General features: G+C 37.8%; 1 protein-coding gene across 1 annotated transcript in view; it reads right to left on the reverse strand.

The window, feature by feature from the left end:
• Window positions 1–26,844, reverse strand: part of ENTHD1 (ENTH domain containing 1) — a gene marked incomplete at both ends in the record, with an annotated part of 83,166 nt that overhangs the window by 42,252 nt on the left and 14,070 nt on the right. Inside the window, one exon of the mRNA XM_080660267.1 lies at window positions 12,400–12,518. Within this exon, the coding sequence (XP_080516393.1) occupies window positions 12,400–12,518 (119 nt within the window). The remainder of the gene's footprint in view (window positions 1–12,399; window positions 12,519–26,844) is intronic.

Below are 26,844 nucleotides of genomic sequence, written 5' to 3' on the forward strand. Positions count from 1 at the left end.
GAATATATCACATATGTCTCCTTTTTCCCCCACTGACCTCTCCCCAGCAACTCCCACCCCCAGCACATGCCCTCACGCCCCTACTGTCTGTGTCCACTGGTTATACTTATATGCATGCATACAAGTCCTTTGGTTGATATGTTACCCCCTCCCCCACCCTCCCCTGCCTTCTCTCTGAGGTTTGATGGTCCACTCAATACTTCTCTGTCTCTGGATTTATTTTTGTTCATCAGTTTATGTTGTTCATTATATTCCACAAATGAGTGAGATCATGTGATATTTATCTTTCTCCGACTGGCTTACTTTGCTTAGCATAATGCTTTCCATGTCCATCCATCCTGTTGCGAATCGTAAAAGGTTTCTTTTTCACAGCAGCATAGTATTCCACTGTGTAGATGTACCACAGTTCTTTAATCCACTCATCTGTTGATGGGCATTTAGGCTGTTTCCAAATCTTAGCTATGGTGAATTGTGCTGCTATGAACATATGGGGTGCATATATCCTTTCTGATTGGTGCTAATTTCTTGGGATATTCACCATTTTTAATCCATTCTCCTGCATATGGACATTTGGGTTATTTCCAAATTTCAGTTATTAAGAATAAAGCTCATTACCCCTGGATATTACTAGGTGTGCCAGTTAATAATACAGATTTTTTTCAATAGATGAAGTTACACATATGTTGATATATATGCGATTTTATATGTATGCTATTTTGTTGTATTGACAGCAAGCTTCAAAACTTCCTATGTCCAATTTGCTGAAGGTGTTAACATCATAAATATTTTTACGCTTAAAAATGTCAAATTTCATGCCAAAGAAAGAGCATTTGCTAGAAGTTTTAATTCATTACTTTATTTTGAAGAAAACGTTATCATATACTTCGAGAAGCTTATGGTGAACATGCTCCATCTCAAGATACTTGTGAACACTGGTTTAAACGCTTTAAAAGTGATGATTTCGATGTGAAAGACAAAGAACGTCCAGGTCAACCAAAAAAATTTGAAGACCAACAATTACAAGCATTATTGGATGAAGATGCCTGTCAAACTCAAAAACAACTTGCAGGAAGATTAAATGTTGCTCAGCAAACAATTTCTGATCGTTTACAAGCAATGGAAAAGATTTTAAAGGAAGGAAAATGGGTGGCACATCAACTGAATGAAAGACAAATGGAAAACCGAAAAGTCATCAGTAAAATGTTGCTTCAACAGAACAAAAGAAAGTCTTTTTTGCATCGAATTGTGATTGGAGATGAAAACTGGATTTATTTTGAGAATCCCAAATGCACAAGATCATGGGTTGATCCAGGTCAACCATCAACATCAACTGCAAGGCCAAAACGCTTCGGAAAGAAGACAATGCTCTGCGTTTGGTGGGATCAGGAAGATGTGGTGTATTATGAGCTTCTAAAACCAGGTGAAACCGTTAATACTGATCACTACCAACAACAAATAATCAATTTGAAACACGCTTTAATTGTAAAATGATCAGAATGGGCCAGAAGACACGGCAAAGTAATTTTGCTCCGTGATGACGCACCATCACACACTTCAAAACCAGTTAAAGACACATTAAAAGACCTTGCCTGGGAAGTATTAACCCACCCGCTGTATTCACCAGACCTTGCTTCTTCAGATTACTACTTGTTCCGATGGAGGGCACATGCACTTTCTGAGCAGCACTTCAAAACGTACGAAGAAGTGGAAAATTGGGTCTCTGAATGGTTTGCCTCAAAACAAGAAAAGTTCTATTGGGGCGGTATCCACAAATTACCTGAAAGATGGGGAAAATGTGTAGCTAGCGATGGACATTACTTTGAATAAAGCACTTTTGATGTTTCTCTTGAAATTATTGTGTTTTCTTTGATTACAAAATATGCCATTATTAACTGGTACACCTAGCACATAGGAGAAGAATGGCTAGGCCATACACTTACTTTTAACTTCATTAAAAACTGCCAAGCAAAATGATTTGCTACTTTTTATCATTTAACTTTTATTTATTTTGACATCATTGCAGATTCACATTCAGTTGTGAAAAATAATAGAGAGATTCTGTGTATATCCTTTACTCTTTACCCAGCTTCCCTTGTAACATGTTGCAAAATTACAGTACAATATTATATCCTGGATACTGACAATAAAATGATCAAAATAAAGAACATGTTCATCACAAAGAACCTTCCTGATGCCTTTTAATTACCAGCCCCCACAACTACGAATCTGTTCTCCATTTTTATAATTTTGACATTTAAAGAATGTTATATAAATGGCATTTTTTTAACTTGGCATAATTCCTGGAGATTCACCGAAGTTGTTGTGTGTATCAATAATTTGTTCCTTTTTATTGCCAATTAGTATCCATGGTATAGATGTAAGATAGCTTAATTCGTTAAAGGACATCTGGGTTGTTTTCAGATTTTAGCAATTACAAATAAAGCTGCTTTCAACACTGTGTATAGGTTTTTGAATGAAAATAAGTTTTTGTATATCTGGGATAAATGCCTAAAAATGCAATTGCTGAGTCATATAGTAATTGCCTGTTTAGTTTTATAAAGAAAGTGCCACTATTTTCCTGAGTAATTGTACCACTTTACAATACATATGCGATCCAATTTCTCCACATGCTCACCAGCATTTGGTGTTGTCACTACTTTTTATTTTAGCTATCGTGATATTCACTGTGTGTTTATATTACATGTTCCTAATAGCTAATGCTGTGGAACATCTTCTCACTTGCTTTACTGGCCATCTGTATTTGCTGACGTGGCTGTTCACATCATTTGCCCATTTTCTAACCGGATTGTTCGGTTTTAACCGTTGAGTTTTAAGAATTCTTTATATGTTCCAGATGTTAGTTGTTTGCTAGATATGTGGCTTGCAAATATTTTCTCCCAGTCTGTAGCTCTCATGTCCACCCTCTTAACAGGGTCTTTCACAGAGCAAAAGCTTTTGTTTTTATTTTATTTTTTAGTTACGTTTATTGGGGTGACATTGGTTAATAAGGTTATACAGGTTTCAAGTGTACATTTCTACGATACATGATCTGTATATCGCATTGTGCACCCAAAGTCAAATCACCTTCCATTGCCATATATTTGGCTGCCTTTACCTTTTACTACCCCCCACGTCCTTCCCTCTGGGAACCGCCAATACTGTTTCTCTATGAGTTTCAGTTTTATATCCCACATATGAGTCAAATCAAATGGTTCTGAGCTTTTCCTGACTGACATTTCACTTAGTATGAAAGGTTTGCAAATAAATGCTTTCAAATTTTCGGGTAGATACCCAGAAGAGGGATTGCTGGGTCACATGGTAACTCTATTCTTAATTTCTGGAGGAACCTCCATACTGTTTTCCATAGTGGCTGTACCAGTTTACATTCCCACCAGCAGTGAATGAGGGTTCCTTTTTCTCCACAACCTCTCCAATACTTGTTCTTACTTGTCTTGTTAATAACAGCCATTCTAATATGTATGAGGTGGTATCTCCTAGTTTTGATTTGCATTTCCCTAACAGCTAGTGAAGGTGAGCATCTTTTCATATATCTGTTGGCCATTTGTATGTCTTCTAGGGAGAAGTATCTGTTCAGGTCTTCTGCCCACTCTTAATTGGATTGTTTGTTTGGTGTTAAGTTTTATTGATTCCTCATTTATTTTGGATATTAACTCCTTGTCAGAGCTGTTGTTTGTAAATATCTTCTCCCCTTCGGTTGGTTGCCCTTTTGTTTTGTTGGCAGTTTCTTTTGCTGTGCAGAAGCCTTTTAGTTTGATAGAGTCCCATTCATTTATTTTTGCCTTTGCTTTCCTTGCCTTATGAATTTGGGGTCAAATTCATAAAAGCGTCTCTAAGAGCAACATGATGGCCACAACACGATATAATAATCGTGATATATTATTTTTAAATGTATTGTTGTATTCAATTTGTATTCATAAGTTTAGTACCTATGTTTTCTTCTATGTAACTTATTGTTTCAGGTATTATACTTAGGTCTTTGATCCTTTTTGAATTAATTTTTGTACATGGGAACAAACTGTAGTCTAATTTCATTCTTTTGCATGTGGCTTTCCAATTTTCCCAGCACCATTTATTGAAGAGGCTTTCTTTTCTCCATTATTTGTTTTCTGTTTCTTTGTCAAAAATTATTTGCCCGTATACATGTGGTTTTTATTTCTGGGTTCTCAGTTCTGTTCCATTGGTCTGTGTGTCTTTCTGTCAATACCATGCTGTTTTGATTATCGTTGCTCTGTAGATTAATTTAAAGTCAGGTAGTGTGAGATTTTTGGCTTCATTCTTTTTTCTGAGGATTGCTTTGGCTATCTCGGGTCTTTTGTGGTTCCATACATATCTGATGATTTTTTTTTTTTTTGGTTTATTTCTTTAAAAAATGTCATTGGGATTTTGATGGGGATTGCATTAAATCTGTATATTGCTTTGGTAATATGGACATTGTAACTATGTTGATTCTTCCAATCCCTGAACATGGACTATCTTTCAATTTCACTGTGTCTTTTTCAATCTCTTTTTTGTAGTTTTCAGTACATAGGTCCTTCACATCCTTTGTTAAAAGTTGATTCCAAGGTATTTTATTTTTTTTGTTGCAATTGCAAAAGGAATTGTTTTCCATTTCTTTTTCTAATATTTCATTGTTAATATATAGAAATGCAGTGGATTTTTGAACATTGATTTTTGTATCCTGCAATTTTTACTGTATTTGTTTATTATTTCTAAAAGTTTTTGGTGAAGTCTTTAGAATTTTCTATATAAAAAACCATGTCATCTGCAAAAAGTGACACTTTTACTTTTTCATTCCCAATTTGGATGCCTTTTGTTTCTTTCTCTTCCCTAATTGCTCTGGCTAGGATATCCAGTACTATGCTGAATGAGAGTAGTGAGGGTGGATATCCTTGTCTTGTTCCCGATTTCAGAGAAAAGCTTTCAGCTTTTCAACACTGAGTGTATTATGTTGAGGTACTTTCCTTCTATACCTATTTTATTGAGTATTTGAATCATAAATGGATGGTGTATCTTACCAAATGCTTTTTCTGCATCTATTGATAAGCCCCTATGAGTTTTATCCTTTGTTTTGTTAATGTAGTGTATTACATTGATTGATTGGCATATATTGAACCATCCTCGTGCTCCTGGAATGAACTCTACCTTAATCATGATATATTATTTTTTAATGTATTATTGTATTCAATTTGCTAGTATTTTGTGTTTCTGTCTGTTGTTTTTATTTGGTGGTATTCCATACCTTATTCCTCAGCTTCCTCTTTTTTAAAGTTATGTGTCTCAATTTTGGTGTTTTTTGTTTGTTTGTTTGTTTTTGTTTTTTGTGCGTGTGTGTATGGTTACCATTAGGTTTATGAAAAACAAAGTTTCATATATATAGTAATCCTTTTTCTTTTTAATCGAACCTCCTTTGCAAATTCATACCTTACTCGCACCCCTTTTATGTTTTTGTTGTCACGAATTATCCCTGTTTATGCTGTTAAGTTTGTTGATGATCTTACTTGTAGAGCAAAAGTTTTAAATTGTGATGTCTTACATCATGTTTTTTTTTCTTTTAGGGATTATGTTTTTGGCAAGCCCTACATCCAAAAGGGTTTTCTCCAATATATTTTTTTAAGTATTATAGTTTTACATTTTACATTTAAGTCTGTGATTCACTTGGAGTGAATTTCTATTTAAGATTTAATTTCAGAGTCATGGTTTTGCCCAAAAATGTTCAACTGCTCAAATATAATTTATTGGAAATGTTATCTTTGAGTTTCTTTTGTCAAAAATCAGTTGGCCATATTTGTGTAGGTCTATTTCTTAGGTCTCTACTATGTTTCATTGACTTAAGAGTCTAGCCCTCCACCAGCATGAAAAATCCCTATATGATTACCAACAGGGAATGGTTAAATAAATTAAGATGCATTTATATATCAAGAATACAGCAAAGTTAATATGTACTTATATAAAAATATGTCCATAACATGTAGTTTAGTGATAAAAGCATATTTTAAAACAATATACATTGAATGACTGCATTTATTACTATAGGAAGTTGTGCAAGATATATTGCTTAGTTCAAAGCATGTTACAGAGCAGTATGCAATGAATAAATACGTTCAGGTAAAAGAAATGTAGGGACACAAAAATTTCTTCCCAAAATTCATAAAAAAAACTGCTAGTATAGTTGACTCTTGGAAAAGGAACTGAAGGAATAGAGAGAAATAGGAAGAAACTCTGTTTTTCACTTTTTACCCTTTAATATTGTTTAAATTTTTTAATAAGTATTTTCTAATTTAAAAAGAATAAAAGTACAAACATAAAAATAAAAAAGGATTCAAGCATAAAGCAATGATGCAGTAGGTAAAGGGATAATAAATTAACATAACTAAAATAAGTATAATTTTCGTTTTTCTAACAGCTCTGATGAGTTCAAATTTTTATAAATATAATAAGTGACATGCTAATAAACCCAAAGATAAAAACTGTTTAGTCTTAATTTAGCAAAATAATAAATGAAGGCAGTAGGAAATAAATATTTATCTTCTATCACTAGCAATTTAGTAACTCACAAGGAGACTGAAGGCTTTGGTCAGCTTTAATTTTGTGTGAATCAATTCATAGCATCCCTATCTGTTGCTATGGGAACAACTGTGACTGAAAAAGTCATAGCCTCATTGTTGAATCTCCTCCAACAGGAAAAGAGGAAGGTTTTCTGAGGTGATGAAAAGCTACAAATGGCCTTATTAATTAGCAGACTTAATAAGGAAAATTCTGGACAGTATGCAAAGAGAAAACACACCTCTGTCTCAGTGTCACGCACGTAAAGGCTTTTCTTTACACAGGCAAGCACTGCTCTGTCTTTGAAAGCCATGTTCTATTACTGCTGTTCGATAATTCTTTCATTTATAGAAGGAAAATAGTTAACGAGGTTTCTATTTAAAGTTTTTAAAAGATATTTTTAAGCACTCATCATTCTGCCCAAGCAACCAACAATATCATTTCTTCCTCATTCTCTATGAAGGACATGAGGATTTTAATGTAGATGCAGTACATTTGGCAACAACAATTAGGTTTACTGTTCAACATGATAGCTCTTGTCTTCTGCTGCAAGAGCAGATTTCTGAAGAGGGCAATATTGGGTGGCATCAAATGTTCCTGACAGTCATTAGGAGATGCTTGTCAGTAGTAATGTTTTGAAAAAGGGAAATCCAGCTTTAAACTTCCTTTGAGGGAAGGGAACCATTTTTTTTACTCATTGATATAAGATGTGGAATGATGTAAATCAATTACTGTACCTCCCTCTAAAGTAAGAAAAACAAATAATAATGAGAAGTTAATGACCGATTCAAAAAAAGACTAAGTAGCACTTTATATCTCTGTTAGGCTCCAATGCATGTAAGATTATTCCAGTCGATTTTCTCCCTTAAAAGCCATCAGCAACAAATAAATTGATCTCAAATTTAAAAATCACTTTGACTTAATGTCATATCTTTTAAAATAATCTAGACATTTTCAATCTATGGGCTATTATGCAATTAAGGAATAATGAAATTTTAATTTTATGTACTTCTCAGAGCTGCTATAAATCTAGTACCTAACTGGGTTGGGGAAAGGAGTTGGAAACAGAAGGTCAAGAAATAATTCCAATCTCCCTCACAGGAGCTGTGGGCAGCGAATATTAAACAAAGCGCTCTGAACAGGAGACCAAACAAGCCTCTTTCACAGGAAAGGAAGAGAAGGAAGTTACTATTGAAAGTCTACTATTCATTCATTTCATTTAAAAAATGTGGCAGCTAACGATTCAGTAACGAATAAAACTTAAAAAGGTCTCTAGTCTCAAGACGCTTTCCTTCTGGTAGGAGAAACACATACCAAACAGAAAAACAAGTGAGTGAATAAGATAATTTCATATAGTCTTGATTTCCAATCCAGATGGTTCTATAAATTTGGTTCATACTTTGGGGACACCTTCCTCTTCCAAACACATAGCAATGAAAGAGAAAATGCAAATGTGAGAATTAAGGACACAGTGATGGTCAAACACAAGATGAACATCTTCATGGATGAGAGCATAACAGAAACACATAATGGTAAGGAGGTGGAAGCTGTGGACCTGTAGGGCTTTGGATCCAGAAAAAGGCAGAGAAAACCAGGAGCTCAACTCTAAGGGGATAAGTACAGATTTAAAGGGTCCATGCAAGACAGGAATGCTGAATATGGGCTCACTGCTTGAAATTATGCCCAGGCATTGGGATCTCCTTCTTAATGAAGAAGCTGAAATAACCAGGCATTAATCGCAGCCTGGGTCCATGGCCTCTTAAAGTATTATACCCAAGTAGGTGAGAGGACACAAACTAAACTTCACCAACAACTGATCCTCAGCACCCATTGGCCTGAGAACCAGACATGGAACATCTCTGGTATGAGCACAAGGAAGGAGCCCCAAGCTGCCAGTGTAAGTCCTGAATGTGGATCTGTGACCCTAAGTGTCAGAAGGAAGCAAATGAAAAACCGTTAGGCAGGAAAGGACTGTAAGGACACTCAGGAAGAAGAAAGATTAAAAACTTGAGCCACTTGCTCTGGCCGGTGTGGCTCAGTTGATTGGAGCATTGTCCTGTACACCAAAAGGTGGCGGGTTTGATTCCTGGTCAGTGCACATACCCTAGTTTCAGGTGTGATCCCTGGTTGGGGCGCATAGTGGTGCAAGGTGGCCAACTGATGTTTCTCTCTCACATCAATGTTTCTCTCTCCCCCTTCCTCTATCTTTAAAAATCAATAAAAAGCATATCATTGAGTGAGGATTTAAAAAAAGAAAACAAAATAGAAATATTAAATATCAAATGTAAAAATAGAATACTGAAATAGAGAACAGATGGGATAAATAGTGGAATGGATATAGCTGAGAACAAATTAGTAAGCTGAAGGTCAGATTGAGAAACTTTAGAAGAAGAAAAAAAGAAAACAGCCACTCTGGAAAACAGTTTGACAGTTTCTTACAAAACCAGCAATCATACTCTTAGACATTTATCCCAGAGATTTGAAAACTTTACATACAAAAACCATACATAATTGTTCATTGCAGCTTTATTCATCAACAGCCCCTAAATGGAAGCACCCAAGAATAGTTGAATAAACTCTGATATATCTACAAAATGGGGTGCTTTCAAAAATAAACAATAAAAAGGAATGAATTATTGATACATGCAACAACCTGAATGGATCTCAAGAGCATTATGATGAGTGAAAAAAAAATCTATCTCAAAAGGTTACATTTACATAGCATTCTAGAAATAACAAAACTATATGGAGAAAAGATCAGTGGTTGCCAGGGGGAGGTTGTTGGGGGTGAGATTGTATAGGTAGCATAAGGGCATGAGGGACTTCTTTTGTGGGGATAGAACAGTTCTGTATCTTAATTTTGGTGCTGGTTTTACAAATCTATACTTAGAATAAAATTACAAGAGAAACCAAGATGGCGGCGTAGGTAAACACCTGAATTGCTGCCTCGCACAACAACTTCAAAACTACAACTAAAAGACAAAATGGACATCATCCAGAACCACAGGAAGGCTGGCTGAGTGGAAATTCTACAACTAGAAGGGAAGAGAAAAGCACACTGAGACTCAGAGGAGCTGCGGAAGTAAAGTGCAGAGGTACGGAGGCGCGCACACAGAGAGGGCTGGCAACTGAGTACGCGGCTGTCTTTCTCAATCGGGAGGGAGACACAAGCTCGAGACTGCTCTGAACTCCAGTTCCGGGCAAGACTCTGGGGACCCAGACTCATATGGGGAGAAACTGGACTGTCTGGCAGCGGGTGGAACTCGAGGGAGGCTTTCTCTCAGAGGTGCTTGCAGCAATTACCAAGGGACACTGAGACCCAGGGGGGTCTCTTAGGGCAGGGCTAGCTTTTGCATATGAATAGCCTGGTCCTTTGAATTCTAATCTTACCTAACAAACTGCAGCTGAGTCAGTGAGACCCAGAACATCCAAAAGAAGGCCCAAGTCCCCGCAGCAGCTTGCATTGCTTCATAGCTGAGACTCATCTGGGCACCTCCAAAACCCAAACAAATAAGAGGAATCTGCAGATCTCTCTGTAGCTCCTGCTGGGTGGCCTCAGGCAGAGGCTAAATTAGCACCTCCTTGGAGATCCAAGAGCCAGTGTACCCAGGGGTCAGAGTGGGACCATCCAGATTACAACTCCTCAGATCCATAAGGGACACACTCTTATCTCATAAGGGTGTCTCCAGCACAGAAGTTCTCCCAGCGTAGACACAGCTGATCCTCACAGCCAACTGACCTGGAGGTCAATTCCTCCCAGTGATAACAACAACAACAATTAAGACTTAACTACAACAAGACTGTGCACACAGCCCACAAAGGGGTGCACCAAGAGTGTCCACCTCAGCTAACTGGGGAGGCTGAGCCACTGGGCCCTATAGGACACCTAGCACACAAAGCCACTCTATCATCTCAGGGAAGCAGCCAAAATGTGGAGACAAAGAAACAGGTCACAAATGAAAGAAATGGAGGAAAGCAAACGACTGGATATAGAGTTCAAAACCACGGTTATAAGGTTTTTCAAGAATTTTCTAGAAAAGGCCGATAAATTTAGCGAGACCCTTGAGGATATGAAAAAGGACCAACTAGAAATTAAGCATACACTGACTGAAATAAAAAATAATATACAGAGATCCAACAGCAGACTAGAGGATCGCAAGAATCAAGTCAAAGATTTGAAATACAAAGAAGCAAAAAACACCCAACCGGAAAAGCAAAAAGAAAAAAGAATCCAAAAATATGAAGATAGTGTAAGGAGCCTCTAGGACAACATCCGAATTATGGGGGTTCCAGAAGAAGAGAGAGAGCAAGATACTGAAACCCTATTTGAAAAAATAATGACTGGAAACTTCCCCCACCTGGTGAAAGAAATAGACTTACAAGTCCAGGAAGCGCAGAGAACCCCAAACAAAAGGAATCCAAAGAGGACCACACCAAGACACATCATAATTGAAATGCCAAGAGCAAAAGACCAAGAGAGAATATTAAAAGGAGCAAGAGAAAAACAGTTACCTACAAGGGAGTACCCATACGATTTTCTGCTGATTTCTCAACAGAAACTATGCAGGCCAGACGGGAGTGGCAAGAAATATTCAAAGTGATGAATAGCAAGAACCTACAACCAAGATTACTCTACCCAGCTAAGCTATCATTCAGAATTGAAGGTCAGATAAAGAGCTTCACAGATAAGAAAAAACTAAAGGAGTTCATCACTGCCAAACTAGTATTATATGAAATGCTGAAAGGTATTCTTTAAGAAGAGGAAGAAGAAAAAGGTAAAGATAAAAATTATGAACAACAAATACATATCTATCAACAAGTGAATTTAAAAATCAAGTGAATAAAAAATCTGATGAACAGAATAAACTGGTGAACATAACAGAATCAGGACCATAGAAAGGGAGTGGACTGACAATTCTTGAGGGGTAAGGGGAGTGGGGAGTGCAGGAAGAGACTGGACATAAATCGTACACCTATTGATGAGGACAGTGCGGGGCGGGGGGGTAAGGGCAGAGGGTGGGGTGGGAACTGGGTGGAGGGGAGCTATGGGGGAAAAAAAGAGGAACAATTGTAATAATATGAACAATGAAGATTTATTTAAAATAAAAGAATAAAATTACATAGAATGCACACACATACACACACAAATGGGGGTGAAAAAACTGAACACTGAATTGAAAATTGTAGTCTATTTAGCTGTAACATACCAATGTTCATTTCCTGGTTTTGATATTGTACTTCAGCTATGTAAGATGTCGATATTGGGGTAGGCAGGGGAAGGGTACATGGGACTCCATACTATTTCTGCAACTTCCTATAATATAATCATTTCATAACAAAATGTTTTTTAAAACTGAGTAGAGAATGATAAACTGTTCAAAAAGTTAAATATTGTTTTCCACAGAGATTCAAATAACATAAGATCCTATCTCACACTATATAGTAAAATTCTAGAGGGCATAAGGACTTGAACGTTTAGAAAAAAAAGTACAAGATCTTTATTATATTAGGATAAAAAGATTTTTAAATGCACAAGCTATAAAGGGAAGCTGGTAATTTAATCTTATTCTTATTTAAAACTCTGTATAACAAAAACAAAGTTTAAAGACAAGCAGTTTCTCTTAGAACATAAGCTGAAAAAGGCAAGAAAACCCCCTCTCCCCGAGAGCCTGCAGAAAGGAACACAGCCCTGCGGACACCTTGACTTTAGCCCAGAGAGACCGTGTCAGACTTCCAGCCTGCAGAACTGTAAGATAATACAATTGTGTTGACTTAAGGCACTAAGTTTGTGGTAGTTTTTTAGAGCAGCGATAGAAAACTACCGCAGCAACTTACCTCTGTTGATTTCCAAGCACTGAACTTGAGTGGTAGTGTTTCCTGGGACAACACAGCATCCCCAGGCAGCTGACTGTCTTGACACTGCTCCTGTTTCCATCCAGCCTTGGAGGCGTTCTCTGTCAATGACATAAAGAGATTTTACTTTGGCAAAAAATTGTAATGTTTTTACATTACCTCATGATTTTTAAAGTAATCACTTCTGAAGATCCATTTTGCCTACAAAATATATATGACCTACCAATAGTTACCTATGAATAGTAATCACTTTAATATAGCCCTTTATAATAATAAATGGAGCAGATTTTAAAAAATACAACTTCAATGCTAGCCCTTCCCTCAACAATTTTTATTTTATAGATTATTTGAAACATCTTTTTTAATATAAGGCATAATATTATGTAGAAATAGAGTTTGAAAATGTGAAAATGAAATTTTAGCAAAATAGGAATAACTATAATTATTCTAAGTAATACTTTTTAAAACATATATTTTTTATATATTTTATTGATATTTTACAGAGAGGAAGGGAGAGGGACAGAGAGCTAGAAACATCGATGAGAGAGAAACATCGATTAGCTGCCTCCTGCACACTTCCCACTGGGGATGTGCCCGCAACCAAGGTACATGCCCTTGACCGGAATCGAACCCGGGACCCTTCAGTCCGCAGGCCAACGCTCTATCCACTGAGCCAAACCGGTTTCAGCAAAACATATTTTTATTGATTTCAGAGAGGAAGGGGGAGGGAGAGAAAGATGGAAACATCAATGATGAGAGAGAATCATTGATTGGCTGCCTCCTGCACGGCCCACACTAGGGTTTGAGCCCAAACCTGAACAGGGGCATATACCCTGATTAGGAATCAAACTGCAGCCTCCTGGTTCATAGATCAATGCTCAGCCACTGAGCCACGCCAGCCAGGCTCTAAGTAATATTTAAAAGAAGTTTATTACTGCTGTGTGAACTTCATGTGTTCTAAGCAAAACTACCAAGAATGTATAGATTATTTGATAAGAAAGAACTTTTAAACAAAAATTTTAAAACTTAAACATAAAATATGCCAATGAAAATAAAGATATTTCTGCTTATGTATTTGTACTAAACTGAACATATCTGTAGTCTTACTATCACTTCCTCCCTATGTTAATTGCTATGTAAACCAAGTATTAGTACCAACTCTCTATCAGCATACTACTGGGTACAATAAGAAGTACAAGAAAGCTATTTTCAAACTGGTGTATGCACATCACTGTGGATACTTGAATACCTCCCAAGGACCAGGTGGGCCTACATCATCCTACAGCAATCAATACCCAGGTGCACAACTTCTGTGTACACTCTTTCCAAAAACGGATCATTCTGAGAATACAACTATGTGGAAGCATCCGGCTAGTTCTTTCCCCTTTCCCTTTCACAATCAATTTTATGCCACTTTATAAAGACAGACATAATCTTAGCCTAATCTTATTATGGTACATCTTCCCTTAAGTGCAAACGTAAGAACCTCTAAGGCGCCAAACAGCAAAAAAGACGGAGATGGGGTCACCTCCTTTAATCAAGGCATGAAAAATACAAAGTAGAGCCTCAAAGTTTTTCCTGTCAAAGTACAGCCTAGGTAACAAGGAATTTTGGTCCATACCAGGATGTTTGGTATTCAGATATATTATAGTATGGAGAAGCAGGACAGTTGACAAATTTCATTTAATATGGTTGTGCTTTACACCTCCCAATTATTGTCAAAGAATGCATCATTCCTGAGAAAGAGTCCCATGAGAAGAAAGCAAAAATCCTGGGAGGCAATGCTGTCCGGCATATTACCTCTTTTATCAATGCATCAACCTTATGACAAGGCTCCATGCCTTGGCTCTCTACCTTAAGAAAAGAGTCCAGGAATGTGAATACAACCAGAGTGACGTGTGTTTGCACGTTTATTTGAATTAAAAAGTAGGATATTTTGCCGAAACCGGTTTGGCTCAGTGGATAGAGCGTCGGCCTGCGGACTGAAGGGTTCCGGGTTCGATTCCGGTCAAGGGCATGTACCTTGGTTGCGGGCACATCCCCAGTGGGAGGTGTGCAGGAGGCAGCTGATCGATGTTTCTAGCTCTCTATCCCTCTCCCTTCCTCTCTGTAAAATATCAATAAAATATATTAAAAAAAAAAGTAGGATATTTTATTTTAAAATATATGATTTGGTTGGTTGTTTTGACAGTAAAGTCTGGTTTTGCCAATTATGGTAAATAATTTCCAAAAATTGAATGAACCAAACCCACACTTCTGAATAGTTGGTTAAAATATATTTAAAGCATATTACATATAAAATCATTTTCTCAAAAAATTCTTGTATTGACAGATATATTGCTAGAATGTTTCCCTATTTCCCATATATTCTGAGTATATTGTGTTAAGTGTAACAGGTATAATTAACAGTCATTTGATAAATGTTAGTAAAGATTTTTTTTTTGTTATTATCTCAGAAACTGAAAAAGTAAATTATTCCTACTGACTGTTTAACTGTTTAGTCTTTTTCTAAGTAGGACATTTCTAATCCTTTGCTTTCAACAACATGAAGAAAGACCTATTCAAGTTAAGAGTTGACAAGAGATGAAAAACAGTTTTATAATAAACCAATATATAATTTTTGGCATATTATTTGGAAGGTATTCATAGAATGACATTGCATAATAAAATACCTCCTATTCCTATATACAATTTTGTGTGAACAAGTCTTCTTAGCATTTACATATATAAAAATGTAAAACAGAAATGGAATTCATGCTATTATTTCTAGAAATAGGTAATGTTCATACATAGATGAATGAAAAGTTCCATGCATCTCATAAAAACATGAATTTCCAATAAAATTATATCCTTTATGTGTGTGTTTTTTAATTTTAAATACGTTTTTATTGATTTTAGAGGGGGAGAGGGAGAGAAACATCAATAGGCTGCCCTCTGTACGCCCCCTACTGGGGATCGAACCCACAAACCAGGCACGTGCCCTGACCAGGATTTGAACTGGCAACCTCTCTGTGCATGGGACAACACTCAACCAACCGAGCCACACTGGCCATGGCTCCTTTATGTTTAGTAAGTATTTATAATACATTTATGTGGGTTTGATTTTGCCTGATTATGTACTAAAAATAATTGGAATGATAAGGCAATCTAGAAGAAAAACTTTACTACTTAAAGCCTCTGATCAGAAAAAATTTAAAAATAATTTCAATTTATACACATATTTGATTATTATATACAAACTAGTAGTCCTGCACACGAATCCGTGCGCCAGTAACTCTCTGCAGGGCATGGCCGCTCCGTGCCCGCTGCCCAGAGGCTCTCTGCAGCCCAGAGGCCCATCTGCACAGGGTGTGGAATGCTTGCCTCGTCGCCGCGATGACAAAGCAAGCATTCCGCCAGGCTGCTTATGCTGCCCGCTCTCAGCGGCTGCCCCTCACCCCAGGGACTGGGGGGCTCTGGCAAGGCTGAGAGGACTGGGTGCCGCCATCTTGTGGCTATGGGCGCCACCATCTTTGTGATGGAGTGATGGTTAATTTTCATATTACTATTTTATTAGATAGGATTATATAAATACTAGAAGCCCGATGCACAAAGATTCGTGTTAGAATGGGCTTTCCTTTCCCTGGATGCCAGCACCGCCTTTCCACTCCGGCCCAGCCCTTTCCGCTCAGGCCCTGGAGCCGCCTCTTTCCGCTCTGGGAGCCGCCTCTTTCCGCTCCAGCCCCACCTTCCCACGCTGCCCAAAGGCCCTGAGAGACCGGGGGTGGGGCAGAACACCTGCATCGTCGCCATGGCAACGACACAAGCATCCCACTCCAGTCACTCAGCGCCTGTGTATGCAAATTAACCACCATCTTTGTTGGGTTAATTTGCATATCACGCCTGATTGGCTGGTGGTGTAGCAGAGGTATGGTCAATTTACATGTTTGTCTATTATTAGGTAAGATTTTATGCTTGATTTTCCTTTCAAGGATAAAAATACTTTCTATTAGGATAAAATTCTGGGAAGGATATGGAACAAAAATATGACTTCAAGTAGAAAAGGGAATAATGTAAAATTTCCAACAGTTAAGGAGGACTTCATGTATTTTTTTCAAATGAATGACTGTAAGTATCAATCACAATAGCATTTAGATTTCTTTAGATACATTTAAAAGTCTCATGTGATAGTTTTTGTTTTGTTTTCTTTTATCTTCAATGTCAATATTTTTAATTACATCCTTTGTGCTTACTTATACTTATGATAATATTTAACACGTCAACTTAAAACTGTGTAAAGAGGCATGTAATTTTTCAAAATAATTTTAGGGATTATGCAAGAAAAAATAGCTTGAAAAGCCATGGTATAAAACAATGGATTGTCCTTGCCTTCAAAAAGTTTTAGCCTGACTAGAAAGATAAGTTTAACATACAGACTTATGGAAACAATTAAAGGAGAATAATTACAAGCCAAACTTCTTTAAATTAACTAACTTTAGGACTAGACATGCTGAGGAGGAAAAAAACCCCACAATGTATACCAGAGTAATAAGAAAGAGCCTTAGGAAGGCTAAATAGGAAGTAAAATTTGAATAAGTTTTGAAGGAGGGCTAGGTTTCTGATAAATGTGGACGGAGAAATTATTCCAAGCAGAGGGCCTACATGGGCAAAAGAAGCAAGTATGGTGTATACCAAGCATGTCAAACTCGCGGCCGGCTAAATGAGGCATGTGGCCCGCCAGCTGCGAGTTTGACATGCTTGGTGTGTACCACAGATACTAAAGAAAGAAATAAGAACTTTTCATTTATGTTTCTGGCTTTGCATTTTCTTATAAATTCACATGAAAATGAATAATTAAAATGAGCTTATTTTGGGATTGGAGATTTTGTGATTGGAGTTTATTTTGGGATTGGAGATTTTAGAATTAGTGCTGGCAAATAGTAGGTTTGAGGCTTAGATCATCTATGTATTTTCGTGTGATTTAATCGGGAACTATATCATCACTCTTTGAGGATTCAGCAACAAAATCATCCTTGAAATGATAATGACCTAGATTTCAGACATCATAGTAGATTAAAAAAACTTTCAGGAAGTCAATGTTGAAGTGTGAGGAAACTGAAGAATAGTAAGAATTGTGAAAGAAAAAGTATCTTGCATATTAGGAGATACATTTTAGCCTAGAGTAGCTAAAATGTTACATACATATATTAACTAATCTTACAGGGGCAAGAAGGAAGACAGTTATAATATAGTGAGTCTATGGAAACTCATTTAGAAATATTTTAGAATCAAACAGCACAACACTGAAAGTGAGGTGTGTTTAATTAAATAAGATCATTTCTGGATTTCACAAGCAAATGGAAAGGGATAACACATTTAGTTCCTTGTGGAAATAAAGTCCCTTTGGTATCATAAGCTATTTATCAATTGAAACTGTGAACTCACATGCCAAGGAGGACCAGTATATGAATGAGAAACCTCAAAGCAAAAAGTGAAGATGCTACAGGAAATGATGCTAGTGAGTCATTCGAAGATGAGTGCTTAGATACCAAGGCTGTAGGTACGTTGTAGAAACTATCTAGAGAGAAGCTGTCGATCACGTTGAGCCTGTACCCTCAGATAATACCACAAAGCAGAACTGGTAGACCCCGTGATGCTTCTTAGATGAGATATCAAACTGACATTCAAACTATCAGACATTAACAATGCAACAGCACATATTGGAAATGAAATGTTCCATAAGTTGAACAAATTCCCAAATTGTTCCATTTATTATTTAGCATATAATAAACATTGTTGCTATGTATTGACAGTGTCCTTTCAGTTATAATTTAAGTAAATTAGCCATTTACTTAACAAAACTAATTTTTAAGAATAAAAACATTTTTTAAAATAAACAAGTTAATTTTAAATAACAAACAAATCCATCATAGAAAACAGTCGGGGGATTGACCAAAGAACATATATGCATAGCCCATGGACAAAGACAATAGTGTGGTGAAGGCCAGGGGTTCGGGGTAGGGGCAGGGACCGGGTGGAGGTGGGCAAAGAGGGGAGGAAATAGGAGATGTCTGTAATAGTGTCAACAATAAAAAAAGAAGAAAAGAAAATAGTCAGTAGGCTAATGAAGAACTGATATGATATAAAAGTCTCATAGTGATTAAATTTCTATCTAACCTTTACAGAATGAGTTCGGAACCTTAACAATTTCACTGTCTTATGCTTTAGCATCTTCAAGTAATTGATATTTGTCCTAATTTTTAAAAATGTCATTTTATAATAATTTAAACTTGCAGAAAAATTGTAAGAATAGTACAAGGAACTCCCATATACTCTTCGTCCCGATTCACCAACTGTTAACATTTTGCCCCCTTTGCTTTATAATTCTTTCTTCACTTACGTACACATCATGATAATCCTATAATTTGAATCTTAAGTAAAAGCCATTGTGCTAGGTTGGGTTCTCCAGGAAACAGACCCCATGGCTCAGATTGGTGTGAGGGAGATTTGCTGGGGAATGCTCTTGAAAACCATCTTTTTTAAAAAAAGTAATACCAAATATTTATTGATAACTTATTATGGGTCATGCACTGTGCTAAGCTCTTTATATGTTAACTAGAGGCCCGATGCACAAAATTTGTGCACTTGAGGGGAGGGTCCCTCAAGCCCAGATTGCGAGAGGGTGCAGGCCAGGCTGAGGGACCCCACCGGTGCACAATCGGGTCCAGGGAGGTTTGCAGGAGGTTGGCCAGCCAGGAAGGAGCTGTGGGAGGGCTCCAGGACGTGTCCGGCCTGTCTCACTCTGTCCCAATCAGCCAGACCCCAGCAGCAAGCTAACCTACCAGTCAGAGCATCTACCCCCTGGTGGTCAGTGCACGTCATAGCGAGTGGTTGAGTGGCCTTAGCATATCATTAGCATACTAGAGGCCTGATGCATGGATTTGTGCACATTGAAAGGAAATTAATTAGAAGTTGGCTGGTGGGGTGGAACTGGGTGAGACGGGCCGGACACGCCCTGGAGCCAACCTCCCACAGTCCCTCCCCAGCTGGCTGCACCTGGGGCAGCACTGGGGCTCAAAGGGCATCTGCGGAGTGAGAGGAGTCCCTCCAGCAGGTGGGGTCCCTCAGCCTGGCCTGTGGGATTGGGCCGAAACCAGCAGTCGGACATCCCCTGAGGGGTCCCGGAGTGCAAGAGGGCACTCTACAAAGTTGCTGTTGCTCAGCAGCTCCTGCATTGAGCGTCTTCCCCCTGGTGGTCAGTGCACATCATAGCTACCAGCTGGTCATTTAGCCTTTTATATATATAGATTACGCTTTGATTGGTTGAATGGCCGACCGGACAACTGGACACTTAGCATATTAGGCTTTTATTATATAGGATAATCATAACAGTTTGCTGTAATTATCTTCACTTTACAAATGAGGAAACGGAGGCATAGAGAGGTTTACATACCTGTCAGCCATACAGCTGGTGACTGGTGGAGCCAAGATGCTAAACCAGGCCACTCAAATTTCAAAACCCATTATTGTGTCAATACCCTCCAGCTAAAGACCGCCAGGAACACCTGTCGTTGAACAAGTTGGGTTTTTGACTCATTACAGAGAGGGAGAATTAGCAGCATGGGGAAATGTGGGTGTCTCAATAAGAAGGTGTTAGAAAGGACTTATGAAGACCTGGCTTCATGTTAGGGGATTTGGGGGAGGAGTTAAGGAAGTAGGACCTTTCTCTGGATTAGATGCTATCAGGAAATAGGGGTAATTCTATGATTGGGTATCTTAATAAATTTTGTGAAGGAAGAGGAAGATTAGAGAGTTGTAGTGGTAAAGCAGCAGCAGTGCCATGTTAGCAGGATAAAGACAGAAAATAGGTAAAAGAGTCAATTGGACTCCAGAGCAGACCAGAGTGGAAACCATCTTTGTGAGGAGTCAGGGAGGCAGGGTGGGGCCAGGGAGAAACTGAACTGCAGCAGTGGCCACAGAGGACTTGGCCAAGCTCCCAATAGGAGTTTTGAGGCTGGAATGGCTCTTCCCAGTTGTCCTACTTTGAAGCAAGGGGGCTGGCCACAGCTGTAGGTCATTGGAGTAGGTTCCCTCAGGAAGTGGGTGTGACCTTGGGCAAAGCTGTTGGGAATGCCCAGAGGACGACTCTGCTGAGAGCCGTGAGCCACCAACTCTCCCAGTAGAAATGAGTGCCTTGATCTTGAAGCAGGGGGTCTGGGGGGCACCACAGCAGCCAGTACAGTCACATTACTTCTGAGAAATGCTACAGAGGGACAGGACATAGAGTGTGAGTACTGTCCATCTTTTTTGAAAGGTGAATTTTGACATTAGTGAGAAATTTGAAAAAAAAAAAAAAAAGGAAGACAGAGAAGGGATAAAGGATAAAAAAGCAGAGATGTTTAGGCAGATTTTTAATTTTGAAATAGGCAAATAAGAAAAAGTGAAAAGGACAAACTTTTGTTGCAGGAGATCTGAAAATGGGAGTTAAAGCAATTTTATTTCAGTGTTTTGCTAACAATAGCATATGAAATTTGAGACATTGCCAGTAGTCCTTACTTAAGAATAATGGGGAACAGGAAACCCCATCAACTGTTAAATGCTCAGCTATGGGACAAGGAGAAATAAGCAGTCACTACAAAAGCAGGTTTAAATAGTCATTGGCTGGCTCCTGGGTTAAGATAACAGATTGAAACTGCAACACAGAACGTCCATCACCCAATACTTAATGAAATGTGTTTTTTTAAGTTAAAACTAATAAAAAAAATTTACAACAGCAATCTAACGCAGAAACAGATACAATAAATGTAATTTTTAAAAGAAAAAATAAAGGTAACTGGTGGCCATGAAAAGAAACAGGATCTAAGACAACCCTTCTTCCCCGAAGGGGACAGTGATGAGCTGACAAGATTCTAAGATTTCTCATCAATACACGAATGTCTAGAAAAAGGGGAACCGAGTGAACAATACTTCTCCCCTTCTTCTGACTGAGCAGAGGTGGAAATGGCTAATGAAAAAGATAGGTGTAACAGTGAGTTAACAAGATGCTGACATTTGAATGGAAGTGAAATCCACCATTTCACACTGAGTTGGTGGATTAGTTGAAGCTGGAGGGTACCTAGCCCGTGGGAACAGGGTACATTTCCCAGCTAGACAGAACGAACGGGATCTAGTACAAGCCTCAGAAGACAGAGCAGACGCCAGGTATTCTGAACAAGACTGCACAGGGCCTAATGAGGGCTCCCATTCCTCTGGCTGCAGGGAAGTGGGTAAAGTCATGGCCTACGAACTGCAAGTTGGTGGGGAAAACAAGCCAGTCTCAGAGATGGTGAGAAGAGTCAAGAAGTCACTAAATGGATCTGAGCAAATGACTGCCGAAGCTTCCTGTGCTGCACCTGTGTTAACCCATTTAGTTCCTACAACAACTCTAAAATAGGAACTGTATCTTCTCCCTTTCACAGAAAATGAAACGGCAGCACAAAGGTTTAAGTGACATGTCCAAAGCCACACAAGTCACACAACTGGAATCGGGATTCAAATCCAGGCGGTAGGGCCCAGGACCTGAGCCCTTAATCATTCCTCTCTACTGCCCTCAAAACAGAGTGCCTCGTCAGAGCTGCCACAGCATAAGCAAGATGCAAAGAAATGGCCTGGCATAAACCCACCATATCCCAGCAGGAAAAGAGGAAAGAGAAGAGAAGGAGGAATGGAGGGAGAAGCAAGAAGGAGAAGGAGAGAAAGGAAGAAGGCATGCAAAAATTAAAAAAGATTGTAAATATAGCTCAAGGAACAGAGGAAATGCCTCACAAATGGCATTAGACGTTTTTTACAGTTACGATGAATTTGATATTTTCATATATTTTAATTTGTAACTATTTGTTGCTACTATATAATAACAACACAAGGTTGAACATTTTAAAAAATGTTTCTTGACTTTACATGTTCCTCTTTTTTTTTAGAGGATGCTTTCCATATCTCCTTCCTATTTTTCAGTTAGACTATCCTTTTCTTATTTGTAGGCATTCTATACATAGTCTGGGTACTAAAACTTTGTCAGTTATTTGTATTGAAAATATTTCTCCTAGTTTCTGTCTTTTTCTCTTTTTATATGGTGTTTTTTATGAAGAGAAAATTCTTAAATTTAGTATATTTTTATATATATTTTTTTATTACTGCCAAAAATTACCACACCTTAGTGGCTTAAAACAATGCCTATTTCTCATGTTACAGTTCTGTAGGTCAGAGGTCTAGGCAGGCTGGCTGGGTTCTCTGCTTCAGGTCTCACAGGTCAAAATCAAGGTGTTCTTTAGCCCAGATGGACTCTTATCTGGAGTCTCTGGAGAAGAATCCACTTCTAAGATCATTGGGGTTGTTGACAGAATTCAGTGTTCCTTGTGATTGTAGAACTGAAGTCCCCATTTCCTTGCTGGCGGGCAACCAAGAGTCCAGTCCCTCTGGTCTTCTAGAAGCTACTTGCATTCCTTATCACTCCATCTCCAAGCGACTAAGAGTGCATCAGATCCTCACACAACCCCTCTGACTTCCTCTTTTTCCACCAGCCGAGAAAACTCAGCTTTTGATGGTTTGTGTGGTTAGAGTAAGCCTGCCCAGATGCTCCCTTTTTGGCATATAATGTAGCATAATCATGGAAGTGATAATTCAGCATGTTCACAATTACACCCACACTCGCAGGGGAGGGGATTATATAAGGCAAGGGTCATTGAGGCTTATTCTCAGAATCGTACCTACCACAACAGTCAAATTTATAAATGCTTTAAAAAAAGTTTGTACTTTTTTGTTATCTTTAAGAAATCTGACTCTATGTTAATGTAAAAAAGATATTCTCCTATATTTTCTTCTAAACATTTTAAAGTTTGACAGTGGTTCTCAACCTTTCTAATGCCGCAACCCTTTAATACAGTTCCTCATGTTGTGGTGACCCCCAACCATAAAATTATTTTCAATGCTACTTCATAACTGTAATTTTGCTACTGTTATGAATCGTAATGTAAATATCTGTGTTTTCCGATGGTCTTAGGCCACCCTGCTAGCAGTTCTCAACCTGTGGGTAGCGGCATTAGAAAGGTTGAGAACCACTGATCTAGAATTTGTTTTTGTGTAGGGTATGAGGTAGAGACCTAATTTCATTTTTTTCAATATGGACAAATAATTGCCCAGGCATTAAGTAGTTCATCTTTTCCCACGCCAGTGAAATGCCACCTATGTTACATACTAAGATAACACAGCTGCACAGGTCCACATTCTGGGCTCTACAGAATGTCCATTGGTCCATACCCTTGTCCCTGCATCAAGACCGCACTGTCATGATGCCTAATGCTTTAGTCTTGCTATCTAGAAAGGCAAGTTCTCCATCTATTTTCCTTCAGGAATGCTTGGATATTTTTGACCTTTTGATTCTTCTAGATAAATTTTAGAATCAGTCCATTAATTCTACTTTAAAAATCATTTTCGGATTTTGATTGTAATTGCACTGAATCAGTGGTTCTCAACTGGGGGCAATTTTGGACCCCAGGGGACATGTGACAATGTCTGCAGACATTTTTAGTTCTCACAACAGGAGGGATGTGTCTAAGAGCATCTAGGCAGGGAGAATGCTAAACATCCTATACTGCACAGGACAGCTCTTAAAATAAAGAATTATCTGGCTTAAAATGTCCACAGCACCAAGTTTAAGAAACCCTCCACTAAAACTTTTATATTTGTAGATAATTGATATTTACATTTTTGAGGATATCAATAGACAAACATAAATATCTTCCCATTTATATAGGTCCTTTTTAATGTATTTAAATTGTCGTAATTTTCAGTGTACATATCTTGTACATCTTTTACAAGTTTTATCCCTAGTAGATCATGATTTTTTGCTATTATAAATGATATTTTTTAAAATTATGTTTATTGTTTGATGAAACATAGGAATATAACTTGATTTATATATATTTTGATCGTATAGCCAGACATCTTGCTAAAGTTTAGTATTTCTTTTTTAACATTTTTAATTCAATATTATTTTTGTATTAGTTCAGGTATACAGTATAGTGGTTAGACAATCATTTACTTTACAAAGTGTTCTCCCTGATATTTCCAGTACCTGCCTGGCACCACACATAGTTATTACAATATTATTGACTATATTCCCTATGCTGTACTTTACATCCCCATGACTATTTTGTAACTACCAATCTGTACTACTCAATCCCTTCACCTTTAAAAAATAATTTAATACTCACCCGAGGATATGTTTTTTAAAAAATTGATTTTAGAGAAAGGAAGGGAAAGAGAGAGAGAGAAATATCAATCGGTACACTCCTCTCCCCCCACCTCCCACAACACACCACAAATGGGGATTGAGCCTGCAACCTAGGTAGGTGCCCTGACCAGGAATCAAACCCGCAACCTTTTGGTGTAAAGGATGATGCTCCAACCAACTGACCAGGGTGATAATCTCTGTCTTTTAACAGAAGTTTAATTCACTGATGTTTATTGTGATTATTAATATATTTGGACTTATTTCTACTATATTAGTTTTTTTAATTTCCATTTATCCCACTATATCTATGCTTTTTGCCCCGCATAATATTAAATTATTTTCTCATTTCATTTTTTTCTCACTACTTTGGAATTTATGCACTCTATACTCTTCTTTTAGCATTTACCCTTGAAAGTTTATCATGCACATTTACCTTTAAAAATAATATTCTTACCCTTCTCTAAAAAATTATGAGGACCTTAGAACACTATGATTCCACAGACCCACTTCCAACTTCATACCATGGCTATTCACTATTTTAACTGCCTTTTTTAAAAACTCAAAAATGAGACATTATTTTATACAAAAAGTGTTTGTTTTAATTTATGTACATGTTTACTAATGATGTCTCCAACCTTTCTTCTGGAATAATTTTCCTTCTTTTTAAAGTATATCCTTTAATGTAGGTCTCCTGGTGGTAAACTCTAAGTTTTTGTGTTTATCTGTAAATTACTATTTCACGTGCATCCTTGAATGATAGTTTTGCTGAGTTCACAATTATAGGCTATTATTTTTTCTCAGCACTTTGAAAATAGAGCTGTAGCTGATGAGTTTATAGTAATTGTCATTCCTCTGGAGATGTATCTCTATGTCTCAATATTGCTTTCATATTTCCATTTACTTTGGACATATCTTCTAGTTCACTAAATTAAATTTTTAAAATTTCATTGGTATTTCTCATTTCTGTAAGTTCCCATTTTTTCAAATTCATACAGTCATTCCTAACAATCTTTTTTATAAAGTAAAACAGTTTTAATTTTTAAGTGTCTGGTTGAGCTCAAAGAGCTAGGCTGTGACAGATATAACTGGCATTTAAATAACTGGATTAATTTAGAGAAGGGCAAGTCGGTTTTGATGGTTGTGCTTCAGTGTATATATTTCTTTTTTACTTTATTTTTTAGAGCAGTTTTAGGTTTACAACAAAATTGAGAAATACAGAGATTCCCCATATACCCAGTGTCCTACACATGCGTAGTGCCTTCCCCATTATCAACTCTGTATACATCCTTTATTTATTTAAATACATAGCTATTCTACATCAAGTATCTGACCTTCCTAATATATACAGTCTTTGGGAAACTAAATTACGTTCTTCGCTAATTACTTTTCCTGTGTTTGGCTATCTGGATTGTGAGTTCATTGTCTAATTTTAATTGGTGGGAATCCTGTGACCCTAACTTGTAAATTGAGCAGGCTTTCTTCTTGCAGAGACACTGCCCAGAATCACCTTGGTCCCTCTTTTTTTAAAATATGTTTTTACTGATTGTTAGAGAGAGACAAAAGGAGAGGGAGAGGGAGGAGGGGAGGGAGGGAGGGGGGGGGGCAGAGAGAGAGAGAGAGAGAAACAACGTGAGAAACATTGATCTGTTTCTTCCTACACGCACCCCAACCGAGGATCGAACATGCAAGCTGGCCATGTGCCCTTACTGGGATAGAATCAGAGACCTTTCGGTGCACAGAACAATGCTCAACCAACTGAGCCACACCAGCCAGGGCGCCTTGGCCTCCCTTGACTGTCTGGCGTCTGCATAGTAATCCCAGGCTTTCCCTTCCAATACTCAAGGCAGGCCCAAAACTCATTTTCTTAACTGGCGACAATTGATCTTAAGCAACTCAACCCCTACAGTCAGTCCCAAAGGCACTAGCTTGAAGTCACTCTGACCCCAGCTCACATGTCCTGTTCTTACTCTGCTTATTAAATTAAAGTAATTAATTTAATTTTTAGAAGGAGAGATCTTGCAGACTTCCCATACCTCTGGTGAGGCCAGAAATCTCTCAAATGGTGTATCATTCCCAGTCTTTGGTTACCGGGCAATAAACGGACTTCTTGGAGCTCCTAGTCAGTCTTATTGCCAGAAGTAGACCTGAATTAATTTTTTAGTAAAAATGGCATCTAGTAT

Source organism: Plecotus auritus (genome assembly GCF_963455305.1).
Source record: "Plecotus auritus genome assembly, chromosome: 3".
NCBI classification, from domain to species: domain Eukaryota; kingdom Metazoa; phylum Chordata; class Mammalia; order Chiroptera; family Vespertilionidae; genus Plecotus; species Plecotus auritus.